General features: G+C 43.5%; 1 protein-coding gene across 1 annotated transcript in view; it reads left to right on the forward strand.

Annotated features, from left to right (window-relative positions):
* LOC112260259 (ephrin type-B receptor 1) overlaps nucleotides 1-27,510 on the forward strand; it is a 169,386-nt gene that overhangs the window by 43,914 nt on the left and 97,962 nt on the right. The window contains exon 3 of the mRNA XM_042312152.1: nucleotides 18,496-19,180. Coding sequence (XP_042168086.1) covers nucleotides 18,496-19,180 — 685 coding nt within the window. The remainder of the gene's footprint in view (nucleotides 1-18,495; nucleotides 19,181-27,510) is intronic.

Genomic DNA, 27,510 nt, shown 5'->3' on the forward strand with positions numbered 1-27,510 from the left:
AGCTGTAGTTGGCTATATTTAGCTGTAGTTGGCTATATTTATGCAGCTTCAAATGTCGAACAAAGTTGGAAATTGTTGCACCTCCGTCTGTAATTTTCGTCCTGCATGTTTTGCAAGTTGCAATCCATTTTTTGTTGATACAGCGTCGTCTTTATATCCTAAAATAATAATTTTGGGTCTCATCTTTCCTCTGCACTACCACGCACAACTTTTTCTCAGCTGGCACAATTTGATTGGCTGCTGTCCGATCCAAACTGTAAACCATTAAATGAAGAGTTGATGAGCTGCACACTTTTTTAATAGCATCATTTTAAATATTTGGGCTTAGGGAGGGTATCAAGTCTGGTCGAGTCATAAGGCTCAAGTCCAAATCAAGTCACAAGTCGTTGGTGTTAAAGTCAAAGTTGAGTTGCAAGTCATGTGACTCGAGTCCACACCTCTGGTAATTGATAATGATAAACGGATATCAAAACCTTCAGGCAAATTGATATTCAATGATGACAGCACCCATTCCCACATGTGTGATCATCAATGGAAGAGGCAAGTGCAGAATCCTCAATTCTTGCTGCCAGGTAGTGCTGGTGATTTCAACACTGCTTGACAATGCCTGTCAAATTGGTAAATTATCAAATTCAGAAAACAATGTTAAACATTAAGAAGTTAAGAAGAAGATATCTAATTCTGTATTAGACAGGATTCAAAACATGATGGTGTTGTAAAGCTTTAGAGAGAGGAAACAACATCAAATGAGAAGGTATCTAATTCTGCTCTAAGCAGGGCTTGAATCACCTAAATAGTTTTTTCAATATTTTCTGTTAGTGCTCCCAGTCACTGGCAAGGTGTTGCACAACACTTGATTAAGTGGTGTTACAACACACCATGCAATATTTCAAAATGTCTCCGGATTATGTGTTTCAATACTCCAGTAAAGTTACGTTCTCCTCTCTTTGAAGATGTTGGCAGCTCAGTTGCCACTAGTTTTGGTGTTCCAAAGCACTTCATTTTAACATTGTATTGTTGATAATTCCACCCTGAAGGATGCAGTTACACACATTGGTTATAATTTGATGCTTAGTCTAGGATATGTAATTCTTCAAATTTAAATTGTTACAAAAGCCACAAACAATCTCATTAAATCCCTGTTAACAATAAAACACTGTTAGGTCTAGTTATGTATTACTTGCTGAAGGAAAGTCACACTCAGTGACAATGAGTACACAACGCCAGCGCAGAGCTCAGAGCTACCACATTGAAGATGCTATCGGAGGAGACGATGACCCACTAGCATTGTGGAGAGGAAATTAAGGTTGTTTTCCACTCATGGCCAACGTTCCCTGAAAATACCTGTGCATCTCTGCAACAACCACTCTGTCTGAAAGTGTTTTCAGTACAGCAGGCAATATTGTCACTCAACTCCGAAGTCTTCTAAAACCAGAAAATGTGAATATGCTCGTTCTCCTTGCCAGAAACCTTTAGGTAGACCTAAGACATGCTAAAAAACAACTAGAACTTATTGTTCTTTATTGCAATTTATTATTTCATATTAAATTAAGCCTATATTAAAATCCAGATGCATATTTTTCGAAAGACATATCCTATTGGATAGGCTAAAATATTTCGTCAAACCTTGAAAGACTTGCACTTGTTTGTTTTATTTGCGCTATTTGGCTATTTCCTTACTTATTTTTTGTTTGCCACTGTATCTAAACAAGTGGTAGTCTATAGTTGAGCATACCACACCCTGCTGAAAAAAAACAGCAGAGACCAGCATTGGAGGGTCACTGTGTTTTTGCTGGTGACCAGCCTTCGCTGTGTTTTGGAAACTGGAGACCAGCCTTTGCCTGAGCCACATACACAAACGTTATAACATTTGTGTTATGATCAGTTTATGGCTACTTCCCATATCTTGAGTTTGAGACCACAGTAGTCAAGCATACTTTTATAGAGTAAACTAGCTATTAATCTAATTAGTCTTGTCACGCCCTGGCCATAGAGAGGCTTTTATTCTCTATTTTGGTTAGGCCAGGGTGTGACAAGGGTGGGCATTTTTTGTTCCCTTTTCTATGTTTTTGTATTTCTTTGTTTTTGGCCGGGTATGGTTCTCAATCAGGGACAGCTGTCTATCGTTGTCTCTAACTGAGAACCATACTTAGGTAGCTCTTGCCCACATGGGTTTTGTGGGTAGTTGCTTTCTGTTTTGTGTTTTGCACCTGACGGAGCTGTTTCGCTTGTTCTTTTTGTTACACTGTATTTAGTGTTCAGTTGTATTTAATAAATGAGGAACACGTACCACGCTGCGCTTTGGTCCTCACCTTCTTCCACCAACGGCCGTTACAGGTCTGCAATATTGCAACACTGCTTGCGTCCGCCTGCCTGTTACAAAGGGGCCCGGTTAACAATATGTAACGTTTATAACGCTATTCCCTCGCTTTCTCTATTGCACAATTACAGTTCCGTCAAACATATGTATTACTAACCCTTCTTCTACATGTGGTTCCATGGGTATTACAGTCTCCCATCGAATATCAACAATAAGACATGTACAGTGCTTTGCATAAGTCTTCATCCCCTTGGCGTTATTCCTATTTTGTTGCATTACAACCTGTAATTTGAATGGATTTTTATTTGGATTTCATGTAATGGATATACACAAAATAGTCCAAATTGGTGAAGTGAAATTAAAAAATAACTTGTTTCAAATAATATATATATATTTTTTAACAGAAAAGTGGTGCGTGCATATGTATTCACCGCGTTTGCTAAGAAGCCCCTAAATAAGATCTGGTGCAACCAATTACCTTCAGAAGTCACATAATTAGTTAGGTTGCGCACAGGTGGACTATATTTAAGTGTCACATGATCTCACATGACATGTATATATATACACCTGTTCTGAAAGGCCCCAGAGTCTGCAACACAACTAAGCAAGGGGCACCAACAAGCAAGTGGCACCATGAAGACCGAGGAGCTCTCCAAACAGGTCAGAGACAAAGTTGTGGAGAAGTACAGGTCAGGGTTGGGTTATAAAAATATATTAGAAACTTTAAACATCCCATGGAGCACCATTAAATGCATTATTAATAAACGTAAGGAATCAGAGGCAAAAAAAGACCAAAGATAACCCTGAAGGAGCTGCAAAGCTCCACAACGGAGATTGGAATATCTGTCCATAGGACCACTTTAAGCCATACACTCCACAGAGCTGGGCTTTATGAAAGAGTGGCCAGAGAAAAGCCATTGCTTAATTAAAGAAAAACATTTGCAAACACGTATGGTGTTCGCCAAAAGGCATGTGGGAGACTGCCCAAACATATGGAAGAAGGTACTCTGGTCAGATGAGACTAAAATTGAGATTTTTGGCCATCAAGCAAAATGATATGCCTGGCGCAACCCAACCAACACCCAACATCCAACACCCATCACCCCAAGAACACCATCCCCACATGGAAGCATGGTGTTGGCAGCATCATGCTGTGGGGATGTTTTTCGTCACTTTGAAACTGGTCAGAATTGGAGGAATGATGGATGACGTTAAATACAGGGATATTCTTGAGGGGAAACCTGTTTCAGTCTTTCAGAGATTTGAGACTGGGACAAAGGTTCCCCTTCCAGCAGGACAATAGCCCAAAAGCATACTGCTAAAGCAACACTTCGAGTGGTTTAAGGGGAAACATTTAATGGCCTAGTCAAAGCCCAAACCTCAATTCGAGAATCTGTGGTATGACTCAAAGATTGCTGTACACCAGCAGAGCCCATCCAACTTGAAGGAGCTGGAGCAGTTTTGCCTTGAAGAATGGGCAAAAATCCCAGTGGCTAGATGTGCCAAGATTATAGAGATGTACACCAAGAGACTTGCAGTGGTAATTGCTGCAAAAGGTGGCTCTACAAAGTTTTCTGTTTTTGTCTTATTTCTGGTTTGTTTCACAATAAAAAATATTTTGCATCGTCATAGTGGTAGGTATGTTGTGTAAATCAAATGATACAAACCCCTACAAAAATCTATTTTAATTCCAGGTTGTAAGGCAACAAAATAGGAAAAATGCCAAGGGGGTGAATACTTTCACAAGCCACTGTAGCCTATAGGATATTTAAGCTAGCCTACCTCAAAACAGATGTTAGCCACTGCTCCATGATCTACCACCAACCACTCGACTTCAATCTTCTTTATTTTAATGGATTACAATACAGTATTTTTACGTTTAGGTGGCTAATGAGAAATTAGATGTTTTAGGAGATAACTAAACTAGTTGACATGTTTCAGCTAGCTAAGCTACCTAGCTTGAAGACATGGTATCAGTGCTTGGTAAACAACTAGCCATCTAGGAAGTTGATATAGTGCACATCAGTCCAATCAAAGTTACTGGGCAGAAGATGTTGATTTATCCGTAGTCAATGACATTGGAGCACTGAAGAGGGGCTTTTGCTCTTGCTCTCCTAACAGGTGCTGCGGTGACATAGTGTCCCCATGAGTGATTGCACCATAAGCCAATCACGCGCAACAAGAGAAAACCAAATACACCTACGCTCTGTACTTTCCTCTGTCTGCCCCTCCACTACAGAAAGCACATAGCGAGGCTAAAACAGCTGCATTTTGAAGCTGCCTTACTCAATGCTAAATTTACCAAAACAATAATACAATGGGAAAGGGACCACCTATGCTTCATTAGATCAAGCAATTCTTTTAAAAAATGATTTTTTTTTGCTTACTGATATGATATATTGTTGTGACATGAAATAATAGAATTGCATGCAAATCTCCTAGATATTTGTGGGGCTCTGTTTGTTTCCTATATTTCTCCTCATTCATACTGTAGGCTCTGGCTGGTAGCCTGGTTTTGAGTTTTCTGTGCCTTGTTAAGTGGGGAGAGAGGATGTGCATCCGCTGTGTCTCATGCAATACCCCAAGGGTATACTTTAGTTTGAGCACACTTAGATTCCAATTTCAAGCTTGCCAAAAGATTAATTAAAACGCTTAGATCTCACTCTGAACAATTAAGTTCTACTTATGTGCTACAATAAGTGAAACATTAAACATCAGAATTGGTCAAATCCAGAGGAGGCCAAGAAATGCCAGAGGTCCTTTTTTGCATGATCAGTTGAGAGCTTTAACGTGCCATTTTTTAACACTCAAGATTAGATTCTGTTGATTATATGTGCATGTCATTAAGATGAATTAAAATTCACAAGACAGTGCCATATTCAGATTGACAGATTGACATTGATAGTGATTTAAATTGCATTTCCAAATGATAGTAAGTCTCATACTTGATCGATTCACACTTGATGATTATAGAAACTGATTCAGTTTTTTTTATATAGATAAAAAGTAATTTAAAACTGTTTATTTTACAAAATGGAAAATTAATAATGTTCTGCAAAATTAGGCGCATTTAGGCCCTTAGGGTTTGCTGTTTATGGGAATTTAATTAGTGAGATTAATTTAAATGAATATAGATTATATGCAGCAATATTCAAATCTATTTTACAGATGAATGATCAGCAGCAACAGGAAATGTGAAAATAGTTCATAACAATTTTTGTCATTACATTTTAAATGTAATAATCGAAACTTCAGAAACATTTTAAACACCAAAAACACTACCATTTTTTGGGGGGTGCGGTTTTAGACTGCCCCCTGTCAGCAAGTCATTTGGGCTCCCGGGTGGCGCAGCGATCTAAGGCACTGCATCTCAGGGCTAGAGGCCCTGGTTTGATCGCGGGCTGTATCACAACCTACCCGGATTGGGAGTCCTGTAGGGCGGTGCACAATTGGCCCAGCGTCGTCCGGGTTAGGGGAGGGGTAGGCCGTCATTGTAAATAAGAATTTGTTCTTAATAACGGACTTGCCAAGTTAAATAAAAAGTCAATAATATCTTTGACATTATGATGAAACAGTTTTTTGATATTGTCCCTCTCATTTTCATCAGGTACTCTGAGTAAATCTAGTGTTTTTCTATAGTCTTCTACTCATATGGACATTGAGTCCCTATAGACAACAGAGGGAGATGAGATTGCAGGGGTTTTCAAAATTGTAGGTTATAAAGTGAAGAACAGTGAGTTTTCTTCCTTCAGATAAATTGAGTGTGTGGTGAAATACAGGCATGACCCGGAGCTAGATGCTCTGTTAGATTAAACGTTTAGTGGGTCAGAGAGAAACAATGAATTGAGAAGATTGAACTGGGCACTCGTGTGTTGGTGTGTACGGGATGTACAGCGATTTGGGTGAGTGTGGGAACAGAGGAGACCGCCTGTGAAGCGCCTGTAACCTCCATCATCCCTCCATCTTCTGATCCACAGGGAGAACTCGCTAAGGAGTCAGAGTTTATCCCTCGCTCACATTCCCACCACACTCATCTACACCAATCATTCTTATAAAGTCTGCTCTTCTTCCTCCCCAAAAACATGCATGACATGGATGTTGATCATTACTTGTTTAACCTGGGGATGGTGTAATAGAATCTGAAGTTAGATTAGACTCTTGTATCTGTTCCTGATGCTGCACAGACATTTAGAGCCAGGTTCTAACTTCAGTCAAGAACCCACTGCAATTGTATCTAATAGATTCTACCATTACATACAGTACATTCAATAATTAATTCAGTGGTCAGTTTATTAGGTACACCCATCTAGTACCAGGTCGGACACACCTTTTCCTCCAGCACAGCCTGAATTCTTCGGGGCATGGAAACATTGCTGAATTGGTATCAAGGGACCTAACGTGCCAGGAAAACATTCCCTACAACATTACACCACCGCCACCAGCCTGTACTGTTGACACCAGACAGAATGGAGCCATGGGCCCATGCTGCTTATGCCAAACAGGGATTTGTCGGACCAGGCAATGTTTTTCCACTACTCAATTGCCCAGTGTTGGATCACGTGCACACTGGAACCACTTCTTCTTGTTTTTAGCTGATAGGAGTGGAAGCTGGTGTGTTCGTTTGCTGCAGTAGCCCATTTGTGAGAAGGACTTACGAGTTGTGCGTTTTGAGATGGTGTTCTGCACACCACTGTTGTATTTGCCTGTTTGTAGCCCGCCTGCTAGCTTGCACCGCCATTCTCCTTCGACAAGCTGTTTTCGCCCACGGGACTGCCACTGACCTGGATGTTTTTTGTTTGTCGCCCAATTCTTGTAAACCCTAGACACTGTCATGCATAAAAAGCCCAGTAAACAGACCTTTTTCTGAGATCCTGGAACCGGTGCACCTGGCACCGACTGCTTAGGTCACTCGTTTTGCCGATTCTAACAGAATGCCTCGATGCCTGTCTGCCTGCTTTATATAGCAAGCCATGCCCACTTGACTCAAGCCATGCCCTCTTGACTCATAAACATTTTCTAATTGAAACCCCTCCCACCAGAAATTACTGTTCTTTACACAGACACACACACAAAGAAACCAATGCATTTTTACACACGCAAACACACAGGATGTATTTCAGATCTGTAAAGACCAGAGCATATTGAGCACTCTGTTATGACCAGTTGATTTTAACTCCTGATTTTCTGTTTTTGAGCCCACAATATAACTCTGCTATAAGCTATACAGGCCTGTATGAGTAGGAACAAACTGTTCCAAAACCATGCTGTGTTCAAACAGCTTTGTGGTGTTTCATCCATCTTTCCTTTTTGAAGCAATCTTTATTTTTATTCATGATGAAAGAGGAACATACTGTTTTCTCACTGAAGGAGAGATTCATTTCCAGCTACAGTGCATTCGGGAAGTATTTAGACCCTTTGACTTTTTAAAAAACATTTTGTTTCATTACAGCCTTATTCTAAAATGCATTAAAAAAATGTTTGTGTGTATTTTAGCAAATTTATGAACACATGTAAAAATTACATAAGTATCCACACCCTTTACTCAGTACTTTGTTGAAGCACCTTGGGCAGCGATTACAGCCTTTAATCTTACTGGGTATGATGCTACAAGCTTCGCACACGTATTTGGGGAGTTTCTCACATTCTTCCCTGCAGATCCCCTCAAGCTCTGTCAGGTTGGATGGCGAGCGTCACTGCACAGCAATTTTCAGGTCTCTCCAGCGATGTTTGATCGGGTTCAAGTCCGGGCTCTGGCCGGGCCACACAAGGATATTCAGAGGCTTGTAACGAAGCCAGTCCTGCGTTGTCTTGGCTGTGTGCTTAGGGTCGTTGTCCTGTTGGAAGGTGAACCTTCACCCCAGTCTGAGGTCCTGAGCACTCTGGAGCAGGTTTTCACCAAGGATCTCTCTGTACTTTGCTCTGTTCATCTTTCCCTCGAACCTGACTAGTCTTCAGTCCCTGTCCGCTGAAAAACATCCCCTAAGGCATGATTCTGCCACCACCATGCTTCATCGTAGGGATGGTGCCAGGTTTCCTCCAGATGTGACGCTTGGCATTCAGGCCAAAGAGTTCAATTTAGGTTTCATCAGACCAGAGAATCTTGTTTCTCATGGTCTGAGAGTCTTTAGGTGCCTTTTGGCAGACTCTGGGCGGGCTGTCGTGCCTTTTTAATGAGGATTGGCTTCCATCTGGCAACTCAACCATAAAGGCCTGATTAGTGGAGTGCTGCAGAGATGGTTGTCCTTCTGGAAGGTTCTCCCATCTCCACAGAGGAACTCTGGAACCATCGGGTTCTTGGTCACCTCCCTGACCAAGGCCCTTCTCCCCTGATTTCTCAGTCTGTCCGGTCGACCAGCTCTAGAAAGAGTCTTGGTGGTTCCAAACTTCTTCCGTTTAAGAGTGATGGAGCCCACTGTGTTCTTGGGGACCTTCAATGCTGCAGAAATGTTTTGGTACCCTTCCCTAGATTTTTGCCTTGATACAATCCTGTCTCGGAGCTCTACGGGCAATTCCTTCAACCTCATGGCTTGGTTTTTGCTCTGAAATGCAATGTCAACTGTGGGACCTTATACTGTATAGACAGGTGTGTGCTTTTCCAAATCATGTCCAATCAATTTAATTTACCACAGCTAGACTCCAACCAACTTGTGGAAACATCTGAAGGATGATCATTGGAACCAGGATGCAGCTCAATTTCAAGTCTCATAGCAAAGGGTCTGAATACTTATGTACATTTCCAAAAACCTGTTTTCACTTTGTCATTATGGGGTATTGTGTGTATATTGATGAGGAAAGTGTTTTATTTAATTCATTTTAGAATAAGGCTGTAACATAACAAAACGTGGAAAAAGTCAAGGGGTGTGATTACTTTTCGAATGCACTGTATGTCCACACTATCCAATCACACCCACCTCATCCCAGTATGTCTAAAGCAGCCATTCAAGATTCTAAGTTTCAAGATTCAAGTTTTATTAGTCGTAGTTACGGGATATGCATGGTATACATGTTCTTACTTGTATGTTCCTTCTCGACAATGCAACAACAATAATGAATAATAAAATATAACAATACGACCATAAAGTAATAGAATAAGCATAAGTATAATACAGGAAGGCACAATTTATAGTTCAATATTCACATGTGTTTTGGGGAAGTAGAGGATGGGCGGCAATGTATAATAAGTCTGGTAGCAGCACTTATGATGTGTGTGTATAGCACAAATGTACAGTGGGGCAAAAAAGTATTTAGCCAGTCACCAATTGTGCAAGTTCTCCCACTTAAAAAGATGAGAGAGGCCTGTAATTTTCATCATAGGTACACTTCAACTATGACAGGCAAAATGAGAAAAAAAATCCAGAAAATCACATTGTAGGATTTTTTATGAATTTAAATTATGGTGGAAAATAAGTATAATACTCTCCTGCAACCCGCCTCACCCAATGTAGCGCGGATCTGCTTTTTTTCTAAAGTATTTATATTTATATTTACTTCGGATCCGGAACCCCTCAACTGAAGCTAGCCAGCTAACTACCAGCTATCAGTCAGCAAACCATTGCTAGCGGTCATCAGCTAACCTTTAGCTCGGAAAGCTCTCGCCAGTTCGAACAACGCGACTCTAACCAGAGCATAACGGACCTATTATTTTTTTATCCCCGGATTCCCACCGCAAACAGAACTAGCTAACTGCAACCCCGGATGATTACTCCTGGCTAGCGTTTCCATCCACTTAGCTTGAAGCTAGCCCGGCCAGAGCTCCTGTGCTACCACCGAAGCATACTCCTGGGCTACAATATCCGGACCCACGACCGGTCTATCGATGTCACCGCATGAAGAGGCATAAACAGACTCACCCCATCGCGACGTCCCCCAAAGGCTAACTTTCTAGCCCTTGCTATCTCCTTGCTTGCTAATTCGGCCTGCTAACTGCTAGCTTCTTTAGCCCCGGTCCGCTAACTGCTACCTTGTTTAGCCCCGGCCTACTAACTGTTAGCTTGTTAGCACAGGCCTGCTAACTTTCTGAATCGCCGCGTCCCAACCACTCACTGGACCCATATTTACTTTCAATCTCTTTTCTATTTTTAATTCGATTATACCTTCCGGTAACCTGCCTCACCCAATGTGATACGGAATCGCTATTATTTTTTATTTTTAGAACACATTCAAGAACCTCCAGAAGCTAACCAGCTAACTAGCTACAAGCTATTTAGTCATTGTTAGCCACTGCTAGCGGCTTTTACCTTCTGCACAGCCAGACAGTTTTTTAAAACCTGGATAATACTCGCCAGTCTAGCTTCCCTGCCCCATCCACCGCTGCCCCCTGGACACTGATCACTTGGCTACATAGCTGATGCATGCTGGACTGTCCATTAATCACGGTACTCCATTCTGCTTGTTTATGCTTTATCTGTCGGCCCCAGCCGCACTCAGGCTCTGTGTGTAGTTAATCCGACCCTCCCTGCCTAGTCAACGCCATTTTACCTGCTGTTGTTGTGCTAGCTGATTAGCTGTTGTTGTCTCACCTACTGTTTTAGCTAGCTCTCCCAATTCAACACCTGTGATTACTGTATGCCTCGCTGTATGTCTCTCTCAAATGTCAATATGCCTTGTATACTGTTGTTCAGGTTAGTTATCATTGTTTTAGTTTACAATGGAGCCCCTAGTTCCACTCTTCATACCCTTGATACCTCCTTTGTCCCACCTCCCACACATGCGGTGACCTCACCCATTACAACCAGCATGTCCAGAGATACAACCTCTCTTATCATCACCCAGTGCCTGGGCTTACCTCCGCTGTACCCACATCCCACCATGCCCCTGTCTGCGCATTATGCCCTGAATATATTCTACCATGCCCAGAAATCTGCTCCTTTTATTCTCTGTCCCCAACGCTTTAGGCTACCAGTTTTGATAGCCTTTAGCCGCACCCTCATAATACTCCTCCTCTGTTCCGTGGGTGATATGGAGGTAAACCCAGGCCCTGCATGTCCCCAGGCACCCTCATTTGTTGACTTCTGTGATCGAAAAAGCCTTGGTTTCATGCATGTCAACATCAGAAGCCTCCTCCCTAAGTTTGTTTTACTCACTGCTTTAGCACACTCTGCTAACCCTGATGTCCTTGCCGTGTCTGAATCCTGGCTCAGGAAGGCCACCAAAAATTTTGAGATTTCCATACCCAACTATAACATTTTCCGTCAATATAGAACTGCCAAAGGGGGAAGAGTTGCAGTCTACTGCAGAGATAGCCTGCAAAGTAATGTCATACTTTCCAGGTCCATACCCAAACAGTTCGAACTACTAATTTTAAAAATTACTCTCTCCAGAAATAAGTCTCTCACTGTTGCCGCCTGCTACCGACCCCCCTCAGCTCCCAGCTGTGCCCTGGACACCATTTGTGAATTGATCTAGCTTCAGAGTTTGTTCTGTTAGGTGACCTAAACTGGGATATGCTTAACACCCCGGCAGTCCTACAATCTAAGCTAGATGCCCTCAATCTCACACAAATCATCAAGGAACCCACCAGGTACAACCCTAAATCTGTAAACAAGGGCACCCTCATAGACGTCATCCTGACCAACTGGCCCTCCAAATACACCTCCGCTGTCTTCAACCAGGATCTCAGCGATCACTGCCTCATTGCCTGTATCCGCTACGGAGCCGCAGTCAAACGACCACCCCTCATCACTGTCAAACGCTCCCTAAAACACTTCTGTGAGCAGGCCTTTCTAATCGACCTGGCCCGGGTATCCTGGAAGGACATTGACCTCATCCCGTCAGTTGAGGATGCCTGGTCATTCTTTAAAAGTAACTTCCTCACCATTTTAGATAAGCATGCTCCGTTCAAAAAATGCAGAACTAAGAACAGATATAGCCCTTGGTTTACTCCAGACCTGACTGCCCTCGACCAGCACAAAAACATCCTGTGGCGGACTGCAATAGCATCGAATAGTCCCCGCGATATGCAACTGTTCAGGGAAGTCAGGAACCAATGCACGCAGTCAGTCAGGAAAGCTAATGCCAGCTTCTTCAGGCAGAAATTTGCATCCTGTAGCTCCAACTCCAAAAAGTTCTGGGACACTGTGAAGTCCATGGAGAACAAGAGCACCTCCTCCCAGCTGCCCACTGCACTGAGGCTAGGTAACACGGTCACCACCGATAAATCCATGATTATCGAAAACTTCAACAAGCATTTCTCAACGGCTGGCCATGTCTTCCGCCTGGCTACTCCAACCTCGGCCAACAGCTCCGCCCCCCCGCAGCTACTCGCCCAAGCCTCTCCAGGTTCTCCTTTACCCAAATCCAGATAGCAGATGTTCTGAAAGAGCTGCAAAACCTGGACCCGTACAAATCAGCTGGGCTTGACAATCTGGACCCTCTATTTCTGAAACTATCCGCCGCCATTGTCGCAACCCCTATTACCAGCCTTTTCAACCTCTTTTTCATATCGTCGGAGATACCCAAGGATTGGAAAGCTGCCGCAGTCATCCCCCTCTTCAAAGGGGGAGACACCCTGGACCCAAACTGTTACAGACCTATATCCATCCTGCCCTGCCTATCTAAGGTCTTCGAAAGCCAAGTCAACAAACAGGTCACTGACCATCTCGAATCCCATCGTACCTTCTCCGCTGTGCAATCTGGTTTCCGAGCCGGTCACGGGTGCACCTCAGCCACGCTCAAGGTACTAAACGATATCATAACCGCCATCGATAAAAGACAGTACTGTGCAGCCGTCTTCATTGACCTTGCCAAGGCTTTCGACTCTGTCAATCACCATATTCTTATCGGCAGACTCAGTAGCCTCGGTTTTTCTGATGACTGCCTTGGCTGGTTCACCAACTACTTTGCAGACAGAGTTCAGTGTGTCAAATCGGAGGGCATGCTGTCCGGTCCTCTGGCAGTCTCTATGGGGGTGCCACAGGGTTCAATTCTCGGGCCGACTCTTTTCTCTGTATATATCAATGATGTTGCTCTTGCTGCGGGCGATTCCCTGATCCACCTCTACGCAGACGACACCATTCTATATACTTCCGGCCCGTCCTTGGACACTGTGCTATCTAACCTCCAAACGAGCTTCAATGCCATACAACACTCCTTCCGTGGCCTCCAACTGCTCTGAAACGCTAGTAAAACCAAATGCATGCTTTTCAACCGTTCGCTGATGGCACCAGCACGCCTGACTAGCATCACCACCCTGGATGGTTCCGATCTTGAATATGTGGACATCTATAAGTACCTAGGTGTCTGGCTAGACTGTAAACTCTCCTTCCAGACTCATATCAAACATCTCCAATCGAAAATCAAATCTAGAGTCGGCTTTCTATTCCGCAACAAAGCCTCCTTCACTCACGCCGCCAAACTTACCCTAGTAAAACTGACTATCCTACCGATCCTCGACTTCGGCGATGTCATCTACAAAATTGCTTCCAACACTCTACTCAGCAAACTGGATGCAGTTTATCACAGTGTCATCCGTTTTGTCACTAAAGCACCTTATACCACCCACCACTGCGACCTGTATGCTCTAGTCGGCTGGCCCTCGCTACATATTCGTCGCCAGACCCACTGGCTCCAGGTCATCTACAAGTCCATGCTAGGTAAAGCTCCGCCTTATCTCAGTTCACTGGTCACGATGGCAACACCCACCCGTAGCACGCGCTCCAGCAGGTGCATCTCACTGACCATCCCTAAAGCCAACACCTCATTTGGCCGCCTTCTGTTCCAGTTCTCTGCTGCCTGTGACGAATTGCAAAAATCGCTGAAGTTGGAGACTTTTATCTCCCTCACCAACTTCAAACATCTGCTATCTGAGCAGCTAACCGATCGCTGCAGCTGTACATAGTCTATCGGTAAATAGCCCACCCATTTTTACCTACCTCATCCCCATACTGTTTTTATTTATTTTATTTTCTGCTCTTTTGCACACCGATATCTCTACCTGTACATGACCATCTGATCATTTATCACTCCAGTGTTAATCTGCAAAATTGTAATTATTCGCCTACCTCCTCATGCCTTTTGCACACAATGTATATAGACTCTCTTATTTTCTACTGTGTTATTCTCTTGTTGATTGTTTACTCCATGTGTAACTCTGTGTTGTCTGTTCACACTGCTATGCTTTATCTTGGCCAGGTCGCAGTTGCAAATGAGAACTTGTTCTCAACTAGCCTATCTGGTTAAATAAAGGTGAAATATATTTTTTTAAATAATTAGGGTTGATGCAGGTGAGCCTGTTGATTCAGACTGTGGTGCTGTCTGCCTGCCGCTGAAGGTCCTCATTATCACGCCTCTCTTCTCTTCCCCTTCTCCTCCACTCACAGTCACACAGACAGAGTAATCCTGAGAGAGGTGGAGGACAGCAGAGAGGAGGTTAGAGAGGGAGGACACTTTTATTGGAACGTGGATGAACACAGTGGGAAAGAGGAAAGACATGGTCCAGTATGATCATCCATGTTCACTCACTATGAAAACACACAGCTTTTACAGTACCATACCATAGTACGGTATGCTGTATATATATCATATAGCACAGTGGTTCCCAACCCCGGTCCACAAGTACCCCCAACAGTACACATTTTTATTGTAGTCCTGGACAACACACATGATTCAACTTGTCAATCATCAGGCCCTCAATGAGTCGAATTAGGAGTGTTTGTCCAGGACGACAACAAAACGGTGTTGTTGGGGGTAGAGCATCTGATGTAGTGGATGTTGTCCACTGTTTAAAGGATTCCCTCTCATATGCATTTACTCTCTAAATATACACATATGGATAGTACATCCAGCTCCAGAGGAGTGTGTGTGGCTCTCAGGTTTATTTGTAGAAGTGAATAAAGCAGCGGGACCAGGGAAGTGCATTACAACTGAGGTGCGGCAGGACGCCCCATTATTTCCATTATGGACCAGAACCAATGAGGTGCAGCTGAATACTCTGTTATTTTTACCTGGTGGGGCCGAGGCGATGAGGTGCCATGGGGTGCTTTCTTCTTCTCTATCTATCTGAGAGTAGCACAGAGAGGAGAGGACACACACATACAGTACACAGAGAGTGAGACACTGCATCTGCTCCCAGGGCTGCTTTGTTCTCTCTCAGAAAGCCATCCGTCCAGCCACCCCCTCACTCTCTTTAGCTGCCTGCCTGCCTGGCTAAGAGGTGACGGGGAAACAGCTTCATTTAATCATCTCCACTGATTGTGTTTGCTGGGACACTCACGACAAGGACATGACAGGTTTTTATTAGAAGCCCAATTAACACTACCTCTGCTTTCTGTTTGGACTTTTGTTAAAGATTGAGCAAATCGTCACAGCTTCATTTAGCTGCATATGTATTTACAAAATGTGTTTACCTAGTGCAAATGTGTTTAGATTAATTTTGTAGGTCTACACTTGTAGATTGGTGAAAATCCACTTAGAATTAGTGTAGGATAAATGTTACCATAATATGTCTTCAGTCTGACACCATTATCATCTGTATGCTATAGGCCCATAAGTGTATCCAATGGGTCTAACCAAGGTAGCAAGCCTTACATCACCACTCGGAATACTATAAGCAGGGTAGGAAAATACCGCTGTAGGAAATTGATTACAAAAAACCTCTAATCCGTTACATTACCAGCAAAAATATTTTAATCAGATCACAGATACTTTCGAAAAACTAGATGATTAATTCTAGGATTACTTTTGTTTTCTTAATGACATTCAAATCAGCATTGAAAAAAAAAAATGTACACTACTGGTCAAAAGTTTTAGAACACCTACTCATTCAAGGTTTTCTTTATTTTCACTATTTTCTATATTGTTGAATAATAGTGAAGACCTCAAAACTATGAAATAACACATATGGAATCATGCAGTAACCAAACAAGTGTTAAACAAATCAAAATATATTTGATATTCTTCAAATAGCCACTCTTTGCCTTGATGACAGCTTTGCTCACTCTTGTCATTCTCTCAACCAGCTGAATGAGGTAGTCACCTGGAATGCATTTCAATTAACAGGTGTGCCTTCTAAAAAGTGAATTTGTGGAATTTCTTTTCTCCTTAATGCGTTTGAGCCAATCAGTTGTGTTATGATACGGTAGAGGGGGTATATAGAAGATAGCCCTATTTGGTAAAACCCCAAGTCCATATTATGGCAAGAACAGCTCAAATAAGCAAAGAGAAATGGCCGTTCATCATTACTTTGAGACATGAAGGTCAGTCAATATGGAACATTTAAAAAACGCTCGAAGTTTCTTCAAGTGCAGTCGCAAAAACCGTCAAGCGCTATGATGAAACTGGCTCTCCTGAGGACCGCCACAGGAAAGGAAGACCCAGAGTTACCTCTGCTGCAGAGGATAAGTTCATTGGAGTTACTAGCCTCAGAAATTGCAGCTCAAATAAATGCTTCACAGAGTTCAAGACACAGACACCTCTCAACATCAACTGTTCAAAGGTGACTGTATGAATCAGGCCTTAATGGTCGAATTGCTGCAAAGAAACCACTACTGAAGGATACCAATAATAAGAAGAAACTTACTTGGGCCAATAAACACGAGTAATGGACATTAGACCGGTGGAAATTTGTCCTTTTGGTCTGGAGTCTAAATAGAAGACTTTTGGTTCATACTGACGTGTCTTTGTGAGACGCAGTGTGGGTTTTAAAGCACATTTTCTTGCAATTCTATATGTTTTGCTATGTCTAATGTTTACTCGTGATATTTGAGTGACTAAAGAAGTACAATAATATCTATGAGCCTAAAAACCTGAATAAAAAAAAACATTTGCCGACATGGGTTAGTTGATCTGGACATTTATGATAGGTCAATAAATAGCTCTCTAAGGTATTCAATGACAGACATGACAAGAGGAACTGATGATGCACTACCCAATTTTGAAATTGCACCTTGTGCATTCTACTATTACAACGTTCAAGAGTACAGTAAGCCCCTTGTTTTGTATTCTTAAGGCAGCCGTCATTGTTTGCTTGGTTAGGGAACAGTGGATGCATGGCACAGTTGTGGCACAGCAATATATGTTGTGTAAAATAGGTCATCTGTGGATAGTGCGGACATGGATGGTCTCCTTAGCTTGGCTCTGGCTGCATCGAGCACCCCTCCTCCATCTCTCTCTCTGTGGCTGGTACCTGGCTGTATTGGTGTTGAAAGGGACAAGTCGCTCTAATTCTGATGAATGGTCAGCCCAACGAAGAGGCGCAGAGCGAAGGAGAGGCGCTGAGAAAAAATAGAAGGTTTAACTTGTGTCAGGGCTCTCTGTAAACTCATTAATCATCTCAGCTCTCTGTGATCAGCTCCTCCTGGCCACTATTTCAACAGCGTCTCCCACAATGCACCGCTCCAGTTCTCCCCAATAGTCACAACTCACCACGTCACCTCTCGTTTCACACAACCATTATGCATCACACATCCACACACCGTCATATCCATCTCTCCTCCCTGAAGAAGGCCTGGTTTGTTGGAGAAATCAAGAACTCCCAGGGGGTTGGTGTGTAGTGTACTCTCCACTAGTGTTTCTGTATCCACGCCTTCCTTAATCTGCCAGACTATGGGTTGCTGTGGCCATCGAGTGGGCCATCCGTTGGTCCAAGGAAATAAGGAGCTCATCATGTGGAGAAGTGGGCGTTTCAACATTATTAGGACCATTAGTAGATCATCATATTGCACATATACACAACACACACAACACACCCACATACACAGTGCAAACACACACACACATTTCTGTAATGATTATGAAGGACTTACCAGTGGTGTTAATGCACAGTAGCAGTGCTCCTGGTCCGTCACAGAACTGGTAATGTGTGAATTAATTAATGTGTGAATTAATGGTGTAGGGAAAGCATTGGCTGTGCTTAAGTCTTATCAGTGCTTTATGGCCGGCTCACAGGCTCCTAATGTGTGTGTGTACTGCTTTAATGCTGACTCCATTAACTAGGCAGCTCATTTTGAGGCTATGGGCCATCCTTTCCCTCAGGCTCTAATTCAATACCACGTATAATCCAACGTCTGTAATGCACCAAATGTCCTAATGTGGTGAGGCCTTGCTCAGTCCTAACTGCCCAAGATTGATTTTAGTTGGACCACTTGTCTGTGGTTACCTGGCTATGCCTGAGTGGATTGTGTTGATTGATTGATGCCTTACTCTAACTTGGTTTTGTTGTGTGTGTGTGTTCTCCACAGTGGGAGGAGGTGAGTGGTTACGACGAGAACCTCAACACCATCAGGACCTACCAGGTGTGTAACGTGTTCGAGCCCAGCCAGAACAACTGGCTCCTTACCACCTACATCGACAGACGAGGGGCTCAGCGTGTCTATGTGGAAATGCGTTTCACTGTCCGTGATTGCAGCTCCATCCCCAGTGTCCCTGGCTCATGTAAGGAGACCTTCAACCTCTACTACTACGAGACGGACTCGGTCATCGCCACCACCAAGGGAACCGCCTTTTGGATGGAAGCCCCCTACCTGAAGGTGGACACCATTGCGGCTGACGAGAGCTTCTCCCAGGTGGACTTCGGTGGACGATTGATGAAGGTCAACACGGAGGTGCGGAGCTTCGGCCCACTGTCTCATAATGGTTTCTACCTGGCCTTCCAGGACTATGGGGCCTGCATGTCTCTGCTGTCCGTACGTGTCTTCCATAAGAAGTGCCCCAGCGTGGTGCAGAACTTTGCCAACTTCCCCGAGACCATGACAGGCGCCGAGAGCACCTCCTTGGTCATTGCCAGAGGCACGTGCATCGCTAACTCAGAGGAGGTGGATTTTCCCATCAAGCTGTACTGCAATGGAGATGGGGAGTGGATGGTTCCCATCGGGAGCTGCACCTGCAAGGCTGGCTTTGAGCCAGACAACGGCAACGTCTGTAGAGGTGAGTTCAGTTCTCCTCACTTACAATAACCCCTATCACACTGGCGCTTTGTCTTACTGTGTCATACTGTTTTACTGAACATTTGAAGGCATTGTCTCACTGTGGAAACAGTGGTGAGGATAAATGAAGTAAGGGCAGACACTGGAACAGACATTTTGTTTCGTCTGGCAATAAGTACTGTCAGGGGATAGCTACTGTATGTGGGCTGCTAGCCAATCACAACTGTACCGAGTGACAACTGATTAGACCAGCAGCAGGCATCATATTTGAAAAGTTCATAATTGTAATCATTTTTTTCCATCAAGGGACTGAAAGGTTGTTTTGTCTATTGCCAGTCAGAAGCACAGAGGGAGCCAGAAGCTGATTGTACTTTATTTTGAAATCCTGGTTTTAAATTGTGGTTATTCTATAAAGAGTAATTTTATTATTATTATCATGCTAATAAAGTTATTACGTTTTTCCATAAACTGTGTTCAGACCGATTTAGCTGTTTGGATTTTCTACTCTGCAGTATCTACAGTGAACTACCTGCATGGAATGTTTTCCTCCCACAACACTATGCTCACAAATTACCATGTTTATCTTCTTCGTGTCATAGGAGGACACACACACACACACACACACACACACACACACACACACACACACACACACACACACACACACACACTTTTAGCCTCCCATATCTTCTCTCACTGATTGCTAGTCTGCCTGTGTGGAGACCAGATAAGATCGATCTGCAGCTATATGGGCTGATCAATAATATAGATATTAAACCCATCCACCTAATATGGAGTGGAGCCTGTTTCTCAGATGACCTAGTGGAGTCCTTGGCTGGGGAGTGGTTGACTTCATTTGGCCTCTGAGGTGAGCATTTAGTTAAATAGTGGATCTGATTACTGTACTGACGGTCACATAAGGTATGTGTCATCCAATAGTGATTACATTTTTTATCATGGAAATTAAAGTGTCACTATGTCTATTAGAGGGGATGTATATGAGAGTAAAGGATATGATTTATATCTGCAGTAGATCATAGCCCCTCTAATGTTGGAGTAAGCTTGCAGCAACATGTGTATAATTTGTGAGTAAAATGTTCTACGGGTGTTTATTTTGGGTTAGTGTGACATGGTGCTGGCGTAAAAAGCGAGTCTTGGCCTGGCTCTGCTCTGCAGTGTATTATCAGCAAAATTCTTCCGTTATGTCTGTGTGTTGAGTTCTGAGCATCCTTCTTTCAGTCCATATGCTCAGTCATGCATCATACCTTACTTAGCCTTATCTATCTCCATGAAGTATGTCTCTGATGTTTAGTTGTTTGTCAGGAAGTTGAGACATTTCTAATGGTAGATGGATAAGAAAAAAAGCAGATATTGAATATCCCTTTGAGCATGGTGAAGTTATTATTTACAATTCGGATGGTATATACCAGAAAATACACCCAGTCTCTACAAAGATACAGGTTTCCTTCCTAACTCAGTTGCCGGAGAGGAAGTAAGAGGTCAGGGATTTCACCATGAGGCCAATGGTGACTTTAAAACAGTTACATAGTTTAATGGCTGTGATAGGAGAAATCTGAGGATGGATCAACAACATTGTAGTTACTCCACAAAACTAACCTAAATGACAGAGTGAAAAGAAGAAAGCCTGTACAAAATAAAACTATTCCAAAACATGCATCCTGTTTGCAATAAGGCAATAAAGTAATACTGTAAAAAATGTAGCAAATTGATTTATTAATATTTTATTAATTTATTTAACCTTTATTTAACTAGGCGAGTCAGTTAAGAACAAATTCCTATTTACGATGACGGCCTACCAAAAGGCAAAAGGCCTCCTGCGGGGATGGGGGCTGGGTTAAGAAAAAGTAACTTTTTGCCCTGAATACAAAGTGTTATGTTAGGGGCAAATCCAACACAAAACATTACTGAATACCACTCTCCATATTTTGAAGCATAGTGGTGGTTGCATCATGTTATGGGTATGCTTTTAATCATTAAGGACGGAAGAGTTTTTCAGGATAAAAAATAAACGGAATGGAGCTAAGCACAGGTAAAATTATAGAGGAAAACCTGGTTCAGTCTGCTTTCCATCAGACAAGGCCAAATCTACACTGGTGTTACTTACCAAGAAGACAGTAAATGTTCCTGAGTGGCAAAATTACAGTTGTGACTTAAATCTAGTTGAAAATATATGCCAAAATAAAATGGTTGTCTAGCAATGATCAACAAAAAATTTCACAGAGCTTGAAGAATTTTGAAAAGTATAATTGGCAAATGTTGCACAATCCAGGTGTGGAAAGCTCTTAGAGACTTACAGTACCCAGATAGACTTACAACTGTAATCAATGCCAAAGCTGCTTCACTATTGATTGTATTTCATTTTCAATAAATTTGCAAACATTTCTAAAAACATGTTTCACTGTGTCATTATGGAGTATTGTGTGTAGATGTGTGAGGAAAAAATAAATTTTAAATTCAGGCTGTAACACAGCAAAATTTGGAATAAGTCAAGGGTGGTATTCTTTCTGAAGACAGTGTATAGTCAAATGCAAGTGCTTTGAGGCATACACACGAATGAAAAATCTACAGTTCCTTTTTATCTTTTTAAAATGTATTTTACTAGGGAAGTCAGTTAAGAACACATTCTTATTTACAATGACAGCCTAGCGTGGCCAAACCCTAACCCGGATGATGCTGGACCATTTGTGCGCCACCCTATGGGACTCCCAATCACGGCCGGTTGTGATAGAGCCTGGAATCAAACCAGGGTCTGCAGTGATGCCTCTTCCATTGAGATGCAGTGCCTTAGACCCCTGCCCCACTCAGGAGCCCATCATAAAGGACTATGAGTAGTCCAACACATTGGAAAAGCCTTGGAGTGCCTGAAGTATGTTTCATTTATCATTAGAAAAAGCCTTCTGAAACCAGCCCCAGAAGTGTTAGTAAAGATGTGATGGTAGGTCAACACTGTGTGGATGACCTGAGGAGATTAGAGCTACTGCCTGCTGAGGAGATGTGGTGTGGTGAAGTCCGACTGACCATCTAGGTCTCCAACTGCTCTCCATACAAGATCTAACCCAAAATCCCCCCACCACAGCCTTAGGGCTTCCCAGCCAACCTAAAGCTAGACACTGGTCTGTTCCAAGTTTGTCCCCTCCATCGAATGTGTAGGGACAACTGTCGGCTTTCTGTTGAAACCTCCACATCATACTGTAAAAAGAAACCACCACCTGTCACAAGTAACCACATCTGACAATCAGCGCTCAGCAGCATTATTAATCATGGAAATTAGCTCAGCTTTTCAAAAGGCTATTGCCCTCTGCCTCAGCAAGTCACGGTATAATCTATTGTGTCTTATTCTATCTCCTCCTACGCCCTTTCCCTATTTATTTGATTATTTTCCTACAATGTCTGTTTGCTCCATTTACTCTCGATATCCAATCATTTATTTCCATTCAGTCTCTGATTCCATTTTGAAGCCTCACTCTTTTGCATCTCCCTCCTCCCCTCTTTATCTGTGCAGATTGGGGGAGGGGGAATTATTTTAAGTGATCTTATTACTTGGCCAGGTATGTTCAAACCCGATTACTTCATTTACAAGCTTAAATACACCTCATATCTATTCAAAGCACACGATTGGAGAGAGAGAAAGAGGGGGAGGAGGATAATGTAAAGGGGTCAAGGCCACCGTGGTTGGGCTGACTGAATATATCATACAGGAGAGACCATGGGCGATACCTTGGGCTCTAAATGTGGTGACTTACATTCTGTGCAGTTCCTTTGTTCAATGACAGCAGGTACTTTGTATCACAGGGCCACTATAAAGTAGAGATTCTGCAGAGGACAAATTCTAAATGAATCAGTCAGGCTTCACATTGATGGGTGATTCTTTGCGGTGCAAGTGTTCTTAAATTGTGTCGCTGGGTCTACACAATGGCTGGAAACAGTTGCAGAAACTATTGTAAAGTTGAACTATACATTTGCCTAGTAACCTAGTGTTCTTCATCCTGTGTGACTGTTTGCATCATTCACTAGATAGGTAGGGAACTCCTTGTCTCACTACTGTGCATTATTCCAATGGCCAGATCCCCTGATGTCTGACTCATTCCAAAGCCCCTCTCTTTAGCCATCCCAGAATGCACCTCTCCCTTGAACCAGAGGCACCATACTGCTCTGCATATAGATACGAGGCAGGGACAGAATGAAGAGGAGCACCTGCTCTCTATGGCTTCCAGACGCATTGACATTAATATTTCAAATATTCAAATAACTTTATTCAACATGCAGTAGGCTGCAGCAGAGGACAGTAGATTCACTGCCCTCCTGATTGACTGCTCATCCTCGGGTGTTAAGTGCAGACTGACTCATCAGGGGGTTGTTATTTATGGATGGTACCTGATGATCAGCTGGCAAGGCTGGCAAAGGTGAATGAATTGGTACCCCTGTCTGCTGTGGAGGGGACAGGAGAGGGGACACAGTGAGGGGGCACAGCCGCTCAAGGGGCTGAGGGCGGTTTCTCACTGTAACAGGCAGAGAGATATTCTTCATTTGGCATTCTGCAGCAACCTCCTCAGAGCCAAATAGAATGCAGAATTGGATAGAGCCACTCAATATTCCTCTCACTCATTCATACTTTATAGAGGGGGAATCTGTAGGCATAGATAGACCCACCGAGGAGGATAGATAGGCTGGGAGGTCTGGTGGAGAGGTCAAACAGGGATGAGAGAGAGTGAGCAAGTTATAGTTTAAGGGAGGTAAAACATGCACATTCGTTTCTGTTTGCATGTGATAAAGAGGGACTTGGTTTGTCTGTGTTTCTTACATACAGATTGTGTCTGTGTGACTTGGCACATAACATCCCTCTCACTGAGACTGAAAAACTATTGATCAGTTGCTGCCCATGCTTTGCTTCCAGGACCCCCTGGTGAGGCTGCCCACAAACATTGCCTGCTTGAAAAAAATACTGTTTAAACAAACAAGTGCTCCAATGTTTCAGCTCAGGGAGATGCCTGGGGAGTGAGGGAATGAGAGAAACAAAGGGGAAGAGAGGGTCGGGTGGGTGCTTAAAAAAAAGTTTGAAAAAAGAACAAGAGAGCGATCTCCCAAAAGCCAAACATGTTGTTTTGTTGCACCATTTGTCAGGGGTGACACAAGATGGTTTCTAATCTAACTGTGAGCTCCAGCAAATCTGGCGAACAGCGGGGCTACTACAGAGAGAAATCAGAGCCCGGCCCTGGGAGACATGGATCTGATACGTGTGAAGTTCCCAGCAGCTCAGCTTCACAGACTCTGGCAGCCTCTGTTCTGTTCTGTGGATGTCCTTCTCAGTGTCATTCTGTGGCCTTGGGTGTCTGCTCCATAGAGAGCATGCCCCTGACTTTAAAACTGCCGCTTTCTGCTCCTCTATTGTAATGGACATATCTCTCGCTCTCTCTCAATTCAATTCAGCAGACTTTATTGACATGGCAGGTTAAATGACTTACATTGTCAAAGTATACATATAACAAAAAATGGTGGGACCAACAGCAATCATAATAGTAGTAGTGGAAATGGGATTACCATTAACAACACCTATAACAGCAATGTTAATGAGAATAATAATACATTAAAGCAATGGTAGTTGACCAATCTCAACCTGACTGAGAAGCCACATAACATGGTATGAAAGCCAAAACATGTTAAATTTAAAATATTATTGACATTTCATTGCACAGGACACATATTTGGCTTTGCACATTTTGGCTTTTCACCCGATACATATTTGATTATTTATTCTACAAATTCTTTGTACTGAATGATCATTTTGGTAAAGAAAGATTCTCTTAGGTCTGAGTATTTGTCACAGTGTAATAGGAAATGCAGCTCTGTCTCTACATCACCCTTGGAGCAGAGTGAGCACAGCCTGTCCTCTCTGGGCAGCCAGGTTTGCCTGTGACGACCAGTCTCTACAGCCAGACTATGCTCATGAGTCTTCACCTAGTCAGTGTTTTCCTCAGTTTTCTATCAGTCACAGTGGTCAGATAGTCTGCCACCGTGTACTGTCTGTTTAGAGCCAAATAGCATTGAAGTTTACTTTGCTTTTTTTGTGGTGTCTTTCCAATAGGTGATATGTTTATTTTTGCTTGTCATGATTTGTTTGGGCCAGATTTTCAGAGTGCTGTCCTGAGGCTCAATGGGGTTGGTTTGGGTTAGTGAACCAGCTGGCTGAGGGGACTTCTCTTGTTTCATCTCTTGACATTGTAGGGCTGTGTGATGGAATGTTTTGGGGTCACTTGTTTTTAGATGGTTGTAAAAATTGATGGCTATTTTTTCTATTCAAATAAGGAGGGGGTGCGTCACATCTTCTCCTGCCACACCCCCTAGTGGACATACGGTGTCTCCTTGACCTGCAGCCATTCCCCCAGTTCCCTCTGCCTCTCTCTCTGTGTGTGATTGTGTGGTTGGATACAGGTGTGCGTCAGAGCAGTTCCCCACCAGCTGCAACCCGTTCCGTAATCAAGACCTCTACAAATACTCAGTCCTTCCACTTTCAAATCTCCAGTCAGTCATGCTTCTAGCTATTTATTATTATTTAAGATCCTGTATCCTGCTGTGCCTGTTTCTCCTCTCACTGCAGTTTTGCCACTCTGGCTCCTGTTCCACATCTCATTACCCTGCTACCCTGTTCTGGATTCAACTCACCATCCCTCCCTTGGATTCTCCTCCGGACCTGTTTACCCTGTCCCAACCCAGCTCACTTCAACCTCAGCCTCCACATCTGGTTTCCTACAACTCATCCGAGCTTCTCTGGATCTCCCCTTCATCTCTCCCTGTGTTACAATAAATATTTTGGTTAATTCATTCCTGTTTCCTGGTCTGAGTCTGTTCTTGGGTTCCCCTGTTTGGCTTTGCCTAACAGTACAATCTGGCCAAGATATGAACCCAGCAGACTCGGATACTCTCCACCAAATTCTCATTGGTCAAGGCACCCTGCTCAATCAACATGATCAATCCCAAAAAACCCTTCTGGAAACTATCAATGAGTTTCCACAGAGCTTGTCTGTCCTACAGGGCCGAACCATCGCTCAGAGCTCACAACCTGTACCAAGTCCTTCCTCTCCACCCCGGAAGCCATTTGTTCCACTACGATGCGCTACGATGGTAACCTCGAAGCTTGCAGAGCTTTTCTAGTAGATGTTCAATAGTATTTGAGCAACAGCCCAGCTCTTATGCTAGTGAACGAGCCAATATTTAATTTTTGATTGGTTGCCTCTGTGGTGCAGTGCTTTCCTGGGCCACTACTGTGTGGGAGAGACAGTTACCCATTGGCTTCTCCTATAGCATATTCACAGAGGAGATGAGGAAGGTCTGTCCATCTATCAAGGCTCCCAGAGTGTTGCTGACATGGAATGTGAGTTCCGCACCCTCATCGCAGAGAGCGGCTGGAATGAGGAGGCTCTCCGGAACAAGGAGCATTCCGGAACTCACTCACTGAGACCCTCAAGGATGAGTTGGTGTCCAGGGAGGAGCCTGATGATCTTGATGAACTCATTTCTCTCACTATCCTTATTGACAACTGTCTCCGGGAGCGTCGGAGGGAGAGGGTAGGTAGGGTTGCAAGTTCCTTAACATCTGCTTCAGTGCCTTGCTCATCTCCTGCATCCCAACCCCATGCATGTTCTAAGCCTGAACCCATGCAGCTTGGCCGGACCCGTCTATTTCCAGAGGAGAGGCAGTGGCGTATCGATACTAGGAGCTGTCTATACTGTGGCCAGGTTGGCCACCTGGTCTCCCCTTGTTCCCTGCGTCCAGTAAGAGGAGGCTCTGTCTTTATGGGGAAAATATTGTGGAGTCAAATTGCCGGCCCATCTTCCCCCAGAGCCTGATGTTTGAGGCCAAACTTGTGTGGCAGAGCCAGGCTTTTCCTCTCTCTGCTCTTATAGATTCAGGTGCTGATGAGAGCTTTCTGAATCGAGGTGTTGTTAACCAGTTGGGCCTCAACACTTAGGCGGAGCAGAACAGGGGAACCCAAGAGCAGGCTCAGACCAGGAAACAGGGATGAATGAACCAAGATATTTATTGTAACACAGGGAGAGATGAAGGGGAGATGCAGGGAAGCTCAGATGAGTTGTAGGAAACCAGATGTGGAGGCTGAAGTGAGCTGGGTTGGGACAGGGTAAACAGGTCCGGAGGGGAATCCAAGGGAGGGATGGTGAGTTGAATCCAGAACAGGGTAGCAGGGTGAGGAGATGTGGAACAGGAGCCAGAGTCGGAGCGTCAGGCAAGGAAACAGACACAGCAGGATACAGGATCTTAAATAATAATAAATAGCTAGAAGCATGACTGACTGAA

The sequence above is a fragment of the Oncorhynchus tshawytscha genome, linkage group LG01 (assembly GCF_018296145.1).
Source record: "Oncorhynchus tshawytscha isolate Ot180627B linkage group LG01, Otsh_v2.0, whole genome shotgun sequence".
NCBI classification, from domain to species: Eukaryota; Metazoa; Chordata; class Actinopteri; order Salmoniformes; family Salmonidae; genus Oncorhynchus; species Oncorhynchus tshawytscha.